The 19,495-nt window shown below is 37.8% G+C and overlaps 1 protein-coding gene across 2 annotated transcripts in view; it reads right to left on the bottom strand.

Annotated features, from left to right (window-relative positions):
- Positions 1 to 837: 837 nt before the first annotated feature.
- The window catches only part of sp4 (sp4 transcription factor), a 55,516-nt gene continuing 36,858 nt past the window's right edge, over positions 838 to 19,495 (bottom strand). For both annotated transcript variants that reach the window (XM_043689804.1, XM_043689805.1), the window contains exons 5-6: positions 17,841 to 18,040; positions 838 to 3,331 (exon numbers count right to left, since the gene is read on the bottom strand). In XM_043689804.1, coding sequence (XP_043545739.1) covers positions 3,081 to 3,331; positions 17,841 to 18,040 — 451 coding nt within the window. In that variant the 3' untranslated portion in view covers positions 838 to 3,080. The remainder of the gene's footprint in view (positions 3,332 to 17,840; positions 18,041 to 19,495) is intronic.

The following is a 19,495-nucleotide window of genomic DNA, read 5'->3' as shown; positions in this document are numbered from 1 at the left end:
TTAATGATGGGGAATACAGTTGCTACACCTGAACATTGCAATGTCTACAGGCAATTTTAAACAAGAAAATGTAAAATTTTTTACCATGCTACGAAGTATTGCGAATCTGGTTATGCCTACAAATTACTTTAAAGAGAAGTTGCACTTGACGAGGATGAGCAAAAATAAAACTCAACCACACTACATAAATGAGAAGCAAAGTAAAAAAGGTATCATGATCAGAAGCAATACTATGGAGAAGTACTCTGATTCAAGTTCAAAAATGGTCAGTCTGCATTGAGCAGAATGATGGAATGGTCAGAACAGGGTGCTAGTGGAAGGAGAAATCTGACAGCATTATTGCCTTCATTGCATCCAGTCACACAAAGTATCAGTGGGGATTAGAGAACATATTTAACCCACCCCTGATGTTGCAGCATTAAGTCACAATCAAATAGAGGTGGTGGTAATTACAGAACAAAAGGTAACATTACTCAAAACTAACTTCAAAAACGTCATACAAACCGAGAAAAGGAATTTTAGAAATTTCTAACAGTTACCGTATCATGAACATGCAGGACATGTATAGAATATATTTTGAATTATTTCTATTCTATTATTTTATTTCAATAGTTAGAGTTACCCTAGATTACATTTTATATTGCAGGCCTTGCTGCTGAGGTAAGCAAAACAGTTTTTCCTCAAGAAATGTTTTGTTTGTCATTCGAAAGTAATTTACTTTTTCATGATAAATCAAAATGGTAAGAAAATATCAAGTTTTTTTTTACTAAATTTCCCATCCTATAAGAAAACTATGATGTAGAATATTTAATTAATAAAACAACAAGCACAATCATCTCAACTTAAAGGATATTTTAATGGACAAGTTCAGTTTTCTGCTGCAGGTGAAAAAACACTTTCACCACAAAATGCACTCTTTTATACAAATTTGCATTATAAAAATGTGAACAAATTGTGCCTTTAAGGCCATTCTGGCAGAATCCATTATTAAAAGTTTATGATGCCAGGAAAACACATTTTAAAAAAAGATTTACAAGTGAATTATTGTAACAAAATATTCAGGTTAATAATTTTGTTGTAGAAAGTCTGATATTCAAAACCAAAATTTATTTTTCCCTAAACACTACCAACAATATTCCCTCTTAATATTTTTACACACATTGTGTACTTTTTACTCTTAAACATCTGTAAGTTACTTAGAATTTAGTTTGATGGGCAATTATTTCTTTTTAATCATTACATGCATGATTATAACCACAAATGGAATCAGACATAAGTTAAAGTAAAAGTAATTTGCAAGGCCAGAAACAAACTATAATCACAATACGGTAGTTAATGACTATATTGATGAAAATCTATATATATATAATTTTATATTTTACTGCTTCCCAAAAGGACAAATTTACTTGCACCTACAAATACATCCCATTCATTTCTGGCCTCGCACACAATTTGCAAGTAAATAATACTTGTGATAAATAATAATCAAGATGCAAATTTCAGAACTGTAATTTTCTACAGCCATGTCCACTTGCAACAAGACAACAACTTACAGTGGGTGGAGGGGGGGGCACGGGGGGGGAGGTGGCGGGGAACTGCAAATCTTACTAATGGCAACATTGACCATTTATAGAACTATACATATGTCATAATTTTATATAGCTGTACCAAGGATTAAGACCAACAAAATACACGAATAACTCGGTGGTATAAACATATTTGTACAAAAAGGAATGAGCACTGAAACACAGTCTTCAAGAGGAGATTTCCTGAGACACTAGATCAAATCAGTGCCTAGTCTATCTCCAGGAGACAGCTCTAGCAAGGATAGCTTTATGAAAATGAGATTCTTTATATTATTTATGATTCCTAAAAGATTGAGCTAAGGAGCAAAAAAAAAGACAGACACATAAAAGCCAATATGTAAAGGTTGGACAAAAACTCTCTCACTGGGCTAGCAACATTTAACTGGTCCATGAAAATGTTTTAAGAAACAAACAAGTTTATGCCTAAACAATGAAAAAAGTCAGTATAGGAATAAAAAACATGCAGAAGTTTAATTGAAAACATTTGTAAAACAAGTATTTTACACAAGAAAAGAAAAATAGAAGTAGTTTTCTTTTTAGACATCCAAGGGAGTTGTAATTGCCACCCTGTAACCAAACATTCCCCTTAACTGACAGCTTTCAACAATTAGGATCCTAGAAAGCTATTCCAATAACTAAACAGCTGCAGACATCAGATTTCTACAAAAACGCTCATCACAATTAAATGTTAACTACAAGTTGAGATCTATTCCACATGTGAATAAAACTTGGAATAAAATCTTCCTCCTTACAGAGAGGTTTAATCAAAATAGAATCACTTTAAGCCTCTCCACATTATTGCAGTCACTTACCAATGTTCTGGTTCCACTTATTTCACATATATTCATTGTAATTTGGTTACCTGTTAAAGCAAATGGTTCTAGTATACAATTATTTTAAAATTTCGATTGTCATCCACTGAGGAGATGGAGTTGAAAAACTGATTTTTATTTTGAAAAGAAAAAAAAAAAATCAGTGATTTTTGAATAATCAGCATGGTTACTAAATTGTGACCATTAGAAATGATCTGGCCAAGACGATGATATAAAGAAGCTTAGTGGAGATCTTCACTGTTTTTAAATGGAATTCTCTGCAAAGAGCTCTCTATAATTAATAGAAGTCTGTTATTTAAGATTGCACAATTAAAAACAAAAAGCATAATTGACAGACTTATTTTGGATAGTGTCAAACAAACAATTTTGTTTCCAAGAGGGATTATCTTAACAATGGCATTTTAATAAACAATGGTAAACTGTTACAGATTGTTAAATTTAATACTCAAATTTAATAAACGACAGGTGCTAAATAGCTATTGTGCATATTGCTACTTAATTCAGTTAAAATGTTAAATCCAAATCCATGTAACAGGTTATGAATTGCAATCTAATTGTTGTTTCCACCAAACCAACACCCTTCTAGATTCTTAATATTGTTTCCTACTTCTTTGAAATAAATCGATAAGTGCTGTATCTAGACTGCTGCATGTTAAAGATATCAATATTCATCTATGCTATTTGCCATGGCTGGCATTGTTGGACTGGAATCCTGGGGGGCAGTTGTTATAGCGACTATTCTGGGAGACACGAGAACTTCTGCCACAGATGCCTCCATGTCTGGTGAGGCGTTCCCAACACTTTGGACAACAGCAGCACCTTTCTTGTTCTGGTGGGTTTTGACATGCTTTGAAAGATGATCACTCCGCATAAACCGCTTTGAGCACTCTGGGCAGGAGAACTTCTTTTCACCTGAAAGCAAGGTAAATAGAAAAACATCTGAATAATGTGTCTCACAGTAAAATACACACAAGTCTTGTTTGGCAGGTCATGTACCTGAGAGAATACAAGTATTCATATTTCAACCATACAGGCTTGTTAATGTTTCAATTCTTGGGTTCTTGGTTTTCACTTTTAAAGATTTAAAACTATTAACCATCAACTCCATTTTGTACAGTACAAAACAGTTGCACCTTGCCAAACGGGTGGATTCCGATTCTCCATTATTTATAAGCAAGGCCACAGGTTTCTACTGACTGATGCAAAATAAATTATTTTTGTTTTTATGCTGTGATCTGGAATTTTTGGGATTATATCCTGCAATGCGTATAAGTCCATGATTATTTCCACTGGGTTGTGGAACATTAACAAGAGATTTTTTTTATTAAAAAAGGGAGGCATCTTGGTGGACATTTTACAGTGCTGACAATTTTCCACGACAAATTTATATCAAAAAACATTCCGGGTGGGCCATTCAGGAAAGTGGGATTGGGACCACAATCAGAGCAACCATAACCTTATTGCAGAGTAGGTTCAAAAGGCTGAATGGTTTAATCTTGATCCTAAATCCTATGGAGTAGAGGCAACATGAATCCAATACCCCAGTCACATCAGGTCAACAGCAAAGGTTTCAAATAAATACAAACACCATCAAACATGCCCACATAGTCTCAGGTCTACCTACTATATATAAAGTAAAAAAGGTGAAGTTTATTCAAACTCATTTCTCCAGTCTTTCCAGGTGGTTTATTAGAAAATTAGACTGGACAGAAATAAGCCACTCTCTCATTTCAGGATTTCTCTCGCCAGGTGTGTGCAAAGATTTTAAAAAGAATAAGTGTTAGAAACCCTCAGCAGCTGTGGCGATGTTTCTGATGCTGAATTTCCTGAGGAATATGGGATTCTAACTTTTGCTTTTAGGGGAAAAATAAAAGTGTTTAGATGACTAGTTTATTTCCTTTGGAATAGTAGCCAAACTAAATGTAAGTTGTTAGCTTTAGAACAGGTCCTTCGGCCCTCGATGTTGCGCCGACCTGTGAACTATTCTCAGCTCGTCCCCTACACTATCCCAAAATCATCTATGTGCTTATCTAAGCATTGTTTAAATCTCCTAATGTGGCTGAGTTGACTACATTAGCAGGTAGTGCATTCCATGCCCTTACCACTCTCTGCATAAAGAACCTGCCTCTGACATCTGTCTTAAATCTATCACCCCTCAATTCGTAGTTATGCCTCCTCGTACATGCTGAAGTAATCATCCAAGGAAAAAGACTTCACTGTCTACCCTATCTAATCCTCTGATCATCTTGTATGTCTCTATCAAATCCCCCCCTTAGCCTTTTCTTGCCAATGAGAACAGGTTCAAGTCTCTCAGCCTTTCTTCATAAGACTCCCCTCCAGACCAGGCAACAGCCTGGTAAATCTCCTCTGCACCTTTTCCAATGCTTCCACATCCTTCCCGAAATATGGGGACCAGAACTGCACACAATATTCCAAGTGTGGCCTCACCAGCATTTTGTAGTTGCAGCATGATATTGCAGCTCCGCAACTTAATCCCTCTACGAATGAAAATAAACACACCCTATGCCTTCTTGACAGCACTATCCACCTGGGTGGCAACTTTCAGGGATCTATGCACATGGACTCCAAGATCCCTCTGCACATTCACACTACCAAGAATCTTTCCATCGACCCAGTACTCTGCCTTCCTGTTATTCTTCCCAAAGTGCATCACCTCACATTTAGCTGCATTGAACTCCATTTGCCACCTCAGCCCAATTCTGCAGTTTATCCAAGTCCCCCTGCAACCTGTAACACTCTTCCGCACTGTCCACTTCTCCAACATTTTTGTTTCCCACATTCAGAGAATAAAGCATAGGAAAGAAACAATGCCCTGTAACTATCACATTAACATATTTCTCTTCAGTCTCCTTCCAGATACTATAGTCTGCATTCTGCTATCCTTCCAATAGTCTTTGCCTTTATCCTCATAAGTAGCTTTCTCTACATTAATTATCCAACTGGCCCATTCTGGACTTGTACCTCTCCATGCAGTGCAACTGAGGCAGAGCAAAATAATCGAGATACTAAATCTCCTCTTGATTCTCTCAATGTCTGATTTACAATCTTACAATCAATGACAGTCATACTTGGGGCAGATGAGTTTCAATTGCCGATTCAGTTTTGTGCTCAAAGTAATTAACAGCTATCCAAGCAATTACCTACAGCTGACAAACAACTGTCAACTACTAAATAAGATAGAGAGAAACTGCAAACTAAAATTAATTTCAAAATATTAAATAAAATTTCAATTTGAGACTCAACAAATTCCCAACTTTTACACTGCATTCCTTTCACATCAACTCTGAACACAGCATTCCCAACCTTACATTACAAAAATAAATGACTAAAGGAAGTCCCTTGCAGGCTTGGAGCAAACGAAAAAGAATATTTAGTTGTAATTCAGCACCAATGCATTTCCAAATCCCTTTGATCACTATCATCCTTCTAGATAAAATCAAAATGTTTAGTTCACAAGATGAATTTGCACTTAATTTGGGTTGTGCTATAAATTAATTCTATTTCAAGCAGTTAAAAAAGTCATCCATTCATGTTTAATATCTGCCTCACTCACCAGTACAAAGAAAATATTACTATATATATTTTATTTAGTTGCTCAGATATAGTCCTGCATTTACTGGGTAGCTTTTGATCATGTACAATAGTCAAAACGGAATTGGAAACAGGATTCAATGAAAAGTGCTGTACAAGATAGGAAATAAAGTTGCCCATTTAACTGAATCACCTTTAGTTAATGTACATAGAAGTTCAACCATTTCAATAAAATCAATTCTAAAAGCAATTAATTATTACACCAAAAATTGTTCTACCTGTCCCAGAGATGTGTCATAATATGTCTGAATGGTTTAGTTGAAAGAGGAGCTGAGATTTTAACTCTTATTGGGGAGGTTGCCTCAGACAGGGAAAGGGTGGAAATTGTGTGCTAAAACCACAGATTTACAATGAAATCTTTGTAAATCCCTTGCAGTGAGCAGTAATGACCCTGTCGCTGGGACAATAGATCTGGGTTCAAGTTTCACCTGCACCACAGGTGTTTAAAAACATGTCCAAACTGGTTGATTAAAATAATTGCAATTGTTTGATTCTCTGCCAACCCACTGAAAAATTATATAATTTGTATGTGAAACATTTTACCAATTCAACTATTCTAATTAACGTTTTGGTTTATATTTAGGTTTATACATGTTTGAATACCAGAAAACAAAATTCTAATTTAAAGATCAAATCCTAAGGACAAACGAATTCTGCTGCTATCGGACAACGCTTTACTATTTGGAGACACATTTAACACAGTTACTATAGCATTACCAAGTCTAACCATCAGCTAACGCCAGCCAATTAAAATAGGACTGCGTTTTGAATGCTGTGCTCTGAAAACAGATTAATAATTTACTACACTTCATTTCAGATGTAAAGCATTCTGGGCAAAATGCCACAGGCATGATGATCCATTCACCAGGTTGATTCAAGCAAGTATTGTACACAATCAAAAAGTTACAAATGTATGTCAGCATAACTAGATCAGAATGCAACTCAGATTCATTATTGTAGAAAGGCAAATCAACGGTCTAAACTGGAACAAAAACAAAATACTGCTGCTAATCTGGATCAGAAATAATGCTCCACGTTCACATTAAAAATACAATCTCTCAGTGAACTTTCAGGTTAAATGCAGAATATTTATTCCCTCATTTATAAATCTCAAATATCTTAATTGGTACTGGGGTGCGTTGGTTCAGATTTTCTTACAGAAATAACAGAGGCGCTATCCGTAGTCACCATCATTGGTTCACAAATCTTAACTTCAGGCACCAGATGCATAGTTAAACTCGAATCCAAAAGTTGCTGTCCGAGTTGCACGACTCTACTATTAGATTCTCCAAACTTACTGTGCAAGTCACCACTGAAATGTACTGAATGCTGTAAAGTTTGTTAATACATGGTGATCAACAAACTAATCATATCATTAAAAATGATAAAACATATCAAGACACTTCGTAAGAGCACTGCCAAACAAAATAGGACACCAGGTCAGCTGCTCAGTTTCAGTGGTGGTTTGAAATAACACCTTAAAAAGAGAGAGAGAGGCAAAAGTTTAATGGATGAATAGGTGCAAGGAATCGCAGATATTAGAACTGCCGATGGCGGAGAAATAAAAATGCAGAATGCTCAAAAAGGCCAGAACTGTAACAGTCCAAATAAATTGGAAAGTTATGCAGTATAGCTACAGGAGATGAGAGACACAGGGTCAGGTTATGTGATGGAGTAATCTGTAAACAAGGGCAAGGTGGTCAAAATTAAGCTGTTTAACTAGGAGCCAATATCGATCAACACGCTCCAATAAACTCAAGCTGAGAGAGGGTACAACTTCGGAAGCTAGTTAGCATACTAACAAAACTCTATAGAAAGTGAAGTATTATCATAAGTAGTAATCCTACCTTTTGAGATGATAATTACTGCCAATTAATACCGCTGGCAATGGAAGTTGACTATTATAATGTGAAACCCAATTCCTGTAGGCTTTATCTGCTGGAGTTTCTATATAAAAAAGTTAACTATAGAAAATCACTTTGCCCTTTTGTCTCCTTTTTCCTCTCTTTCTCTAACTGATTTGACACCCATTCAAAATTAAACTCATCCAAAAGATTGTGCCTCCAATAGTGCAACACTCCTTAAATGTGACAATGCAGAGTCAGTTTTTATTTTCATTTTCAAGTCTTGGAGTCCTGTGACTTAAAGCTGACACAGCTGCAGCTCAATATTATCACTACATTCCTACTTACAGACTTCCAGTAGGGGTCACTAGTTTGCTGTCAGAGTGAGCAACCTGCTGTCATTCCACTGCAACCCAGGTGTAGCCAAACTAATTACCTGCTGCCCCAGCTGTGATACACCCCTAGTTTTGTCTAAATGCGTGCTACAGAATTTGTCATTCCACAGGGAAAAGTTGAAATACTACAAAATAGCCCATAGTAAATTACCTGGAGAATTCTTAACACCATTTCATTTGACAAGCAAACTACACAAGCTTCATTTTTATTATCGACAAATTATCCTCCATCATCTAACCAATATCCTTTACTTTAAAACAGGAATCTTTTAAATTTTAGGATACTTACTTGGTAGTTTTATTCTGTACAACATATACGCAAGATCCAAACCAAAATCTATGCAGTTCAGATCAATGCAACCTGTAGAGAATTTTTCAACATTAATGGGGTTTCATCAAGGCTAGAAATAAGGTCTTGTCAACAGCAGCTGTTCCTTTCAAGAAAGCTAACACTTAGTTTCATAGCTTCCAAGAGAGCAATACAAAATAGCAATACAAATTAGGATAGTCTTTTTTTAAAATGCACAGAGAAAGTTGGTAGTAAAATCAAGCCTAAAAATACACCCTTAATTAATACAAACAATACTATTTGAATTGTCGAGTCTGTGCTATTCACAATGATTAGAACTTAGCTGATCTGGAGACCAGTTCCTAAAAATGAATTCCATAGTTCACTGGATAGAACATTTACTGACGAACTTGCTCACTGAAATATTTGAATGTTGAAGAACAGCAGACAGTTATGGTAAAAGTTATTGTTTTGTTCCCCTAAACTAAATTTCTAGGATAGGATAGTCTATCTTGTGTTATAACTCATTTTGGTCAACTAGTGCAACTCCTAGTGACACTTTTCATGATAGCTTCCAACAGTAATACTGTTTACTCCAAAACGGACTTAAAATACAGAGGAATACCATGCCTACATTATGTTTAACTTCCACATATTCTTTTGAGATGAGTAGTAAAAGTCCTTGTCTACAAAATGTTTTTGCTCATGGGGAACAACTCAAATGAGGTGAAATGATCTTTCAGAAATGCTTGTAAATAAACAAAACTGAAATAACATATCAAGACTCATATCTAAATCACAGCAGTTCAGAACAGAAGAAGTGGCATTTCAATCAGGGTTCGGGAACAAAGAATGAATGTGACTTAGGTGAACCAATGGGCATTTTCAAAGTTTTCAACTAAATTCCAGGAAGTGAGCTAGCCATCCGAACAATCATGGATGGCCCGCTATTCCCGTTAGAAGCCTGATGGGACGAGCTTCACTATTATAGAGTCATAGAGATGTACAGCACGGAAACAGACCCTTCGGTCCAACCTGTCCATGCCGACCAGATATCCCAACCCAATCTAGTCCCACCTGCCAGCACCCAGCCCATATCCCTCCAAACCCTTCCTACTCATATACCCATCCAAATGCCTCAAATGTTGCAATTGTACCAGCCTCCACCACTCCCTCAGCCTCCAACGCTCCAGGGAAAACAGCCCCAGCCTGTTCAGCCTCTCCCTGTAGCTCAGATCCTCCAACCCTGGCAACATCTTTGTAAATATTTTCTGAACCCTTTCCAGTTTCACAACATCTTTCCGATAGGAAGGAGACCAGAATTGCACGCAATATTCCAACAGTGGCCTAACCAATGTCACGTACAGCCGCAACATGACCTCCCAACTCCTATACTCAATACTCTGACCAATAAAGGAAAGCATACCAAACCCTTCTTCACTATCCTATCTACCTGCGACTCCACTTTCAAGGAGCTATGAACCTGCACTCCAAGGAAATGAGTAAAGGTAAACTGGCTGCCTTTCTATATGGAGAGAGTAAGGACTGCAGATGCTAGAAATCAGAGTCAAGAGTGCATTGCTGGGAAAGCACAGGTCAGGCAGAATCATGCCTTTTAATATGCCCTTGGTTGAACACAAATATTTATATCTATTTTAGTAATTTCTAATTAAAACATACTCCACTATATCAAAACTAAAAGGAGTGAAATACTAGGCTTACTTAACTAATAAGGAGGAGAAAGTGAGGTCTGCAAATGCTGGAGATCAGAGCTGGAAATGTGTTGCTGGAAAAGCGCAGCAGGTCAGGCAGCATCCAGGGAACAGGAGAATTGACGTTTCGGGGGCTTATGCCCGAAACGTAGATTCTCCTGTTCCCTGGATGCTGCCTGTCCTGCTGCGCTTTTCCAGCAACACATGTCCTTACTTAACCAATAATCCAAAGAAAAAATAAACTGCAACTAAACTGCAACATCAAACACACAAATTTAGGTGTAAAGTTTAAAAGTGAAGTACATCTAGTGCAAAAGAAAGACTAGTGGTTCAAAAGAACCCTTTAGTTCTTGAGATATTAGGTGCAAACTGAGATGACAGCTGGTTCAAGGGTGTCTTGTAATCTCAACAATGGCAAAATCTGTAAATATTCTCTAATTGACAAAGAATAGATTTTTCTCCAATTAGCTTTATCTTTGGGTGCTGCTGGGGGTAGGGTATGAAAAGAGAAACAGCGAGAGCACAAAACAGACAGAAAGACAGAGGATGAAATAATGTCTTCCAATTATGTAACAAATTGTTCTCAGCTCTGCCCAAAGCTGTTTTCTTGAAATACAGCTCATTTGCCCATTCTCATGTATGGATTAGCAGTCTCAAGCTCTACACTGTGCAGGCAACTTTTGTTATATTGTGAGAAACACTAAAATTAAAAATAGATTTTTAGATTAGATTAGATTACATTACAGTATGGAAACAGGCCCTTCGGCCCAACAAGTCCACACCGACCCGCCGAAGCGCAACCCACCCATACCCCTACATTTACCCCTATACCTAACACTACGGGCAATTTAGCATGGCCAATTCACCTGACCCTGCACATCTTTGGACTGTGGGAGGAAACCGGAGCACCCGGAGGAAACCCACGCAGACACGGGGAGAACGTGCAAACTCCACACAGTCAGTCGCCTGAGTCGGGAATTGAACCCGGGTCTCTGGCGCTGCGAGGCAGCAGTGCTAACCACTAAGTTTTTTTTTTTACACCTCTCTACATTGGTTTCATGAGCTTGGCTCAACTTGGAGAAAGTGAGGACTGCAAATGATGGAGATCAGAGCTGAAAATGTGTTGCTGGAAAAGCGCAGCAGGTCAGGCAGCATCCAAGGAGCAGGAGAATCGACGTTTTGGGCATGAGCCCTTCTTCAGGAATGAGGAAAGTGTGCCAAGCAGGTTAGGATAAAAGGGAGGGAGGAGGGACTTGGGGGAAGGGCGTTGGAAATGCAATAGGTGGAAGGTGGTTAAGGTGAGGGTGATAGGCCGGAGTGGGGGTGGGAGCGGAGAGGTCAGGAAGATGATTGCAGGTTAGGAAGGTGGTGCTGAGTTCGAGGGTTGGGACTGAGACAAGGTGGGGGGAGGGGAAATGAGGAAACTGGAGAAATCAGAGTTCATCCCTCGTGGTTGGAGGGTTCCTAGGCTTTCTTCATAAGGAAGGGCTCATGCCCAAAACGTCGATTCTCCTGCTCCTTGGATGCTGCCTGACCTGCTGCGCTTTTCCAGCAACACATTTTCAGCTTGGCTCAACTTGACAAGGTAACTGTATGGTTTACAGATGATAGAAATGTGTTGCTGGAGAAGCGCAGCAGGTCAGGCAGCATCTAGGGAACAGGAGAATCGACGTTTCGGGCATTAGCCCTTCAGGAAACTGTATGGTTTACGTCAATGCTTGTTTTAGAAAGAGATTTCTTCATGAAAAGTCAAAAGGTAATAAAAGGCAGATGATGGAAGATGAAAATTGGTATTTCATATTTTGTCACTTTATAACACTACTCTGGCAGAAAAGGCAGCTGGCGATCTGAGATGGAGACTATGAGGGACAAGTATGGACAAATCTAGCTTTGGCTCTTAAAACTCTCCAACTGCTTTGCCAGAATCCTAAAGGGACAACATAGCAGACACAGTTATTTTCAAAGCTTTGTTAATGATGTGCAGAAGTTCCAGGAAAATGTGGGCTGCCCACAAAGATTTCAGCTAAAGAATCAGGACCTCAACAATAACGAACCTCAATTGGTCGCATTCCTGGTCGGTCGCTGATTCAATCCCAAGTCATTCGCATTCAAGCATGGTTTGGACCACAGCAGCAGACTGGCAAGGAGGCTGCAAATGCCAACCTCTTGCCCACCTGCCTCCAATCAAGATTCATACAGTTTTCAAAATCCAGTCCGAGGGGCAAGACAGATTGTTTTATATGTGGAAATCAACCTTGACTGAGAAAGACTGACAACTTCTGGCACAGATGTCATTTTTCCAGGCATCAATTTGAATCAGGCACAAAATTAAGGGATCTCCAGGTATCTAACAATATCGATGTCATCAATCAGGGAAGCTCTGAACTGAAGAATTCTCACAAACATAGTAGTGTGCACTAATTATACTTTACTTTTTACAAATTTTACAAGGAGTGAAATAAGGTTTGGCACACGTAAGGCTCAAATACAAGTTGAAACATCAAACAAGCTTCAAAAGATATTAAAAAACAAACCACTATTATGGAGTCATTTGACATTACATAAAATATTTAATTTTCCAAAGTCAGAAGTGTTTTTTTTGAAGCAGTTATGAAGAAGCACATAGCTAAACACCCAGGCAAATATTCTTCCCCTTCACAGGAAGAACACTGATTTTTCAGAGTTTAAAAATTGATACAGTACGAAAGAGGAACCTCCCATCACTTCAGTGATTTCAAATTCCCACGTGCAGGCACTTTAACAGCCCATCTGTTGAGGGGTAGCAGGGTCACTAAGTTACTTCTCCATTTCTATATTTAACCCCAAATGCTAGTGGTTTCTGTCAGTTTCAGCTAAAACTATGGCCACAATTTGGATCAATTGGGGAATAATTAGGGAACATTACAGTCAAAATTTTAAGATACTCCTTTCCTTCATCTATGTCTAATTTGTTTTAAAAGCTTTTTTCATTTGGATCACAAGAATGCTTCTCCAAATAGATTGCTTCCTGAATTCTCTCAGGTGTTCACAGAACATTTATCTGTTCCATCAAATAATGGATGCTCTCCTGAAGTCACTGGTTTTATTTTAAATTTGTTGATAGGATGCAAGTAAACATGCTCAGCAAAGCTTTTATTACTCACCTTTTAAGAAGCCTTCTTGAGCAATTGTGCTATGGGGTCTCGATAAATGTAAGGTCCTATTAGGAAGGCTGTTTCAGGATTCTGATCTAGTGACAATGTAGGAATTGTGATGCATTTCCATCTCAGAACAGTGTGTGAACTTCAGAGAACCTGAAGTCATCTTGTTCTCATATGCCTGCTGTCTCTGTACCTTCCAGATGGTAGAGATTGCAGGGTTGGGAAACATTAATAATGTTTTGGCAGGTTACTGCAACACATCTTGTACTATACACAATGGTGGAGAGAATGAACGAATGTTTAAAATGCTGGATGTGGTGCCAATCAAGTCAGCTGATTTTTCCTGTATGTTGTCAGGAGTCGAGTGTTGTCAGAGCTAAACAAGAAGACGGTATTGCATCAAATACCTGACTTGTATCTTTTAGATATTGGCAAGGCTTTGGGAAAATCAGGATTTGAGTTACTTGTCACAGAATTCCCAGACCTTGAACTGCGCCCTTTCAGTCACAGTACTCATGTTGCTGATCAACGGTAGTCCCCAAGGCTGGTGACAGTTGGAGAATTCATCGATAGTAATACAACTGAAGGTCAGCAGGGAGATGATCAGGATTCTTGGTTGTCGGAGATGCTTGTTGCCCGGCACTTGTGGGGTCCAAATATATTTTGCCATTTTATCAGCCTAATCTCAGAAGTTGTTCAAATCTTGCTCTATGTGGGCACAGACTTTTGTTATGAGGAGTTGCACAAGGAACTGAACACCCCCACTCCTGACATGATGGAAAATATCCTACATTCGTCAACTTCTTTTCCCGAGTAATATCTGCAGTGATGTGCTGGGGTTGAGACAATTGACCATGCTGCAACCACAATGACAAATGGCAAATCTGTCTCCAAATAGCGGTCAGTAACAAACCCATTCTATGCAGATTCCAATCGACTCAATGCCATTAGGGCCCTCTACTGTCACATTTAGTCACAAATGCTTCCTTGATGTCAAGGGCAGTCATTCTCACCTTACATCTTGTATGCAGTGTTGTTCTACACAAGACTGCAATGAATAGTTCTCTGAGCACTTCTAGCTGATGATCGTTGCAAATGCTTTAGCTTCAGTTTTTTTTGCATTCATGTACTCTGCCGGAACTAAGACTTCTTTTCTGGTTTGTTATTTAATTGCCCACCATTCATGAATGATGGGGTGAAATTGCAGAATTGATCTGATTGGGTGCTGTGAGATCACTTAGTTGTGTGCATTTTGGAGTACATCCATGATTTAGCATGCATATAGCCTTACATTGTAGGCACCTCAGTCTTAGGTATGCCCAGTCCTCCTAAATAGCTTTGATATATTCCTTTTTGGTTCCATGGCTTGATTGGAAATGAGATAGGTGCTAGGCTTTGCTGTTACAGACTGCAGTGGAATACAATTCTACTGTTTCTAATTCACAGCCATTCACAAATGCCCCATCTTGAGTTGCTAAATTTGCTTTCAATCTATTCCATTTGGCACAATGGCAGTGCCACAGCATTATGGAGCGTATGGTTCATTGTGGAAAAAGGGTATTTTGTCTTTGCTAAGACATTGAAGTGTTCACTTCTGGTAACTTTGTTTGCATTAAATGCCATTTTTGAAAAAAACAGTTTAGGGATGTGGACAAATATAGCATCATTGTTAGCAGAACTGTAGATCGATATAAACTGGGAAAACTGTTGAGATTAGTGATAAAAGTATGGAATATCTTGTGAGGGTAGCCTCTCTCAACTTGAACAAATGTAAAATTGCATAAGGAAATCCTTGAGAGTGTAAGCTTTTGTCCATGTTATAATATGGAAAAAAGTTATTTTTTTTGGGGACAAGGATCAATGTTAACAGATACCAACTACTCACTTCAAAGCACAAGGTGTTTAATGTTAACAGAGAGGATGTTTCAGGTGACACTTTTAAAACAAGTACTTTAAAGTCAATTTAAATACATTTATCAACATCCGAGTACCAGCAATAGCATATGATTAAAACAGGCTTTGAAAATTTTGAACTATTACAACGTGATAAAGCAGAGACCACTACCACTTAAATTTCTGATGCCCTTGTAAAATAGCCTGGAATTAAAAACTGTGTTACACATAAAATAATTCTTAAATGAATAATTCCTTTAAAGCTAGCCTTCAGTAGCTAGACATATTCAAGCTGTTTAAGACAGGAGAATGTGATATATTGTCTCAAGAGCAATAGTCAAGGGCATATTAGATCCCACAGGTTCTCAACAAACAATCAAACGTGTTTAGTTTACTAAGTCTTCCATGACTTCTCAGATTCTGAACAGATAGTGGCACTATTGGAGCAATTGTTGATTTTTGGTTGAATACTTTAACCATTCTGACAAAACTGGTAAAAATAAAGGGCAGTGCAAAAAGTTCCAAAATATAAACCACCTATTTAATTTCACAATAGAAACTTAATATTTTATAGTCAGTCAGTCAGTTCACAACCTTGATGTCACAGTTGAACCCAAGATGAACTCCCAATTTCAAGTTTATGCCATGGCTGAAATATCTTATTTCCATCTTTGTGACATCACCCAACTGCACCTGCCTCATCACTTCACCTACTGAAATCCTCACCCATACCTCATTTCCTCTAGACAACTCCAATGTACTCCTGACTAGTGCCTCACATTCTAACCTTGGGAAACTAGAGTTTATTTCAAATCTTGCTACCTGCGCCCTGATTTGCACTTGGTCACCTGACTTATTAAATAGCTTGATGTATTATCTTAAACTAAAGTGAAGAAGAATAAAAGTTTAAGTTCAATGCATGAACTTTAAATGCTCACTGAACCACAATTGGCGAATCTACTGACATATTGACAGCATACATTTGGAAAATTGACACTAAATAGTCAAACATCCTCAAAAATACAGATACATAGATTAAAAATACAATATTACTTGATATTAAAATACTTTTTACAACAAAATTTACACCTTTCAATTTAACTCATGAATACCAAACTGATTGATCATTTTGTCAGTGAAAACCAAACATCAAGAGCTTCCATGCTGGCATTCAAGATGATACTGTAAAGTTTTAAAAGTGCTATCAGTATCCAACATTTCTTTAAACTAAGATTTTTCACCACTGTCATTGGATAACAACTGAAGCTTTTCTAATGGTTTTGTTTGATGACAATGTTCCTCTGATCTACACATATCTATACACATGCTTATATTTTCAAACACGAATGATCAGATCAGATGTAAGTTTCAGGAAGCTTTCAAGTAACTTCAGACACAAGTAGTTACTTTAGGTATTGCTGTGTAGTGAATCAAAAAATTTATCACAACAGAAAACACCCCAAATTACTGAAGAAGTAAACTCCAAGAGGTATATTGATGTTTCTAAATGAAATTCACAGGAATTCATAGAATGCAATAGGATTAAAATGTTAGATCAAGGGGGTTGCTGCATATTATGCATTGGAGTGCTGTATCTGATTTAGCTTTGAGTTTGAGTAAAGTAGCAAAAATAATTACTGTTTAAAAAAAAAATTAACCCCAGAACTTTCACAACAAAGTTTGAGCTGGGATGTTCGTGAGCTTCCAGTGGCTCTCTGGTATATGTATTATTTTATTTGTGCTGTAACAAAGACCTTTACTCTTTAATCTTCTGCTAGGTGATTATGAGATGATATTAGTGAAAGCCAGGTTAATAACTTCAAGCTATTATTCCACAGAATGAATTAGCCAAAGAAGGAGGAAGCATAGGGTTGAATGCTGAAAACAGATTATTGATAGCAATATTCACTGATTAATACCCAGGTCTTTAATTAATATTCAAGACTTTTCCTATTCGTTATTTTCAAAGAGATGGTGTTGAACTTGGAAAAGGTACTTATTAGACCTCAGCTGGAATACTACACACAGTTCTGGGTACTACTTAATAAAAAGGATGTGAACAAACTGGAGAGAACACAGAAGCAATTTACAAGAATGGTATCATGGATGAAAGATTTCAGTTATGAACATCGATTTAAAAGGTTAGGCTCGTTCTCAGTGAAGCTAAAAAAACAAACTAAGAGGAGATCTGATAGAAGTTTTCAAAATTGCCAGTGGACTGGACAGAGAGAAATTGTTCCCATTTTTAAATGGATACAGAACAAGAGCATGCAGATTTGAAATTATTTGCAAAAGCAGAAATTGAGGGGAGAAAATCTTTTCAGAGCAAATAGTCAGGTGTGGAATGCACTGCCTAGAGTGTGGTCTTTCAATGATGCATTCAAGAAAGCATTGGGGATGATTGATTGGAAGTGCAAGAGTTTGAGACAAAAAGGAGAAGACTGACATTGTATAATAGTGCTCATTTGAAGAGCCTCTGCCAAACGAACCTAGACCAGAAGAACCTTTTGCACTGAAACACGTCTATTATACTAACCTGTATGAGTTCTTCTATGCCTCTGTAATTCATCACTCCGGGTGAAACGTTTGCCACAGAACAGCCAGTTGCACACAAACGGTCTCTCACCAGTGTGCCAGCGAAGATGTGCCCGTAAGTGAGAAGTTTTCCCATAGACTTTTCCACAACCCTCCATGTGGCAAATGTGCTGTTTCTTCTTCCCTGGTTCAGATGAACTCCTATTTAACCAAATCAGAATTGGAAGATTCCAAAAGAAAAATTAAAGCATACCAACATTTTTTGCAAGCTAGTCATCCTTTGTGAAAATAATGCAGTACCCAAGTATAAATAGTTTCTTTCTCAGTAGATTGCTGAAGTGTTAGAAGCAACAGTGATTCAAAATGGATGGAATTAAGATTTCTATAGCACTCCTAACTGTTCAGTTGTTCCAGCAAATGTGTGTCATGCATTCAGTAGGAGACACTGGGAACTACAGCTAGTACAGCTGGGACCTAGAAACACTGAATAACTAGCCTTGTGCTTGCTGTGCCTTGACAGGGCAAAATTTCCACCCATTTCAGGTTAGTGGTAACAAACCATAATAAAGTAGTAAACATTATAGTGGCTCAGTGATTAGCACTGCTTCCTCACAGCACCAGGGGCCTGGGTTAGACTCCAGCCTCTCAATCTCCATGTCTGCTCAGGTTTCCTCCCACAGTACAAAAATATGCAGGTTAGGTGGATTGACCATGCTAAATTTCACATAGGGTCCAGGGATGTGCAGGCTAGGTGAGTTAACCATGGGAAATGCAGGGTTACAAGGATGTGGTAGGGGGGCTGTGTCTGGATGGGATGCTCTTCAGAGTGCCTACTTTCACACTGTAGGGATTCTATAAAAACAACACAGGTGATAAATCAAACTGCTCAATGTGGATTTTTAATGGACTGGCTATTTAATTAATCAACTGTTTCCAAGTATCTACTGAATATATTCAAAGAGAATATTTGTAGAACATGATGGGATTTCAAGAAGAAATTGATGAACTCTAAAATTAAAGAACCTGATAAACATCAGCAGAATCATAACTATTTACGAATGCATCAAATGTAATCATTTTCAATTTTTATTTTGATTATTTATATCATTTCCTGAAAGTGGATCTTCTTTACACCTACACGATTGTGGTAGTAAAGCAGGAAAGATCATTGGACAGATATGTTGAGATGCAAATCCACCCAAAATATTCTCTCAACTTCATTTCAAATACTGATCTATGTATGGGTGGCACTTTTGGCTTTAATCCAGAGCATTGCAAGAACCTATTCTCAGGCATGCTTCAACCAATGGCATATTTACACAATAAGTGGCTAAATCTGCCCCCTACAGGAACCAGTCCAGAATGGATTTGAACTTTGGTCCCCCCCAGCAAGAATGCAAGTTATCTCCTCAGCTTTTAGCATGTTGCTACTAGACTGCATTGTCAATTTTTAATAATTATCCTGAGTATATTGTTGAACACATGAGATAAATAGCTATTTATTAGAATGCTGAAGAGCAATAATTGTGACATTTAGCAAGGTCTCATGCTTCAGTGGTACCAGAGAAAGTGGTGGTGGTGGGTATAATTACATTTAAAAGGGTATATGAATGAGGAAGCGTTGATGGATAGGGGCCAGATGCTGGCAAATGGGAC

This window comes from Chiloscyllium plagiosum, chromosome 5 (genome assembly GCF_004010195.1).
Source record: "Chiloscyllium plagiosum isolate BGI_BamShark_2017 chromosome 5, ASM401019v2, whole genome shotgun sequence".
NCBI classification, from domain to species: Eukaryota; Metazoa; Chordata; class Chondrichthyes; order Orectolobiformes; family Hemiscylliidae; genus Chiloscyllium; species Chiloscyllium plagiosum.
Note: the sequence above shows the minus strand (reverse complement) of the source record. Positions and strands in the feature narration are given on the sequence as shown.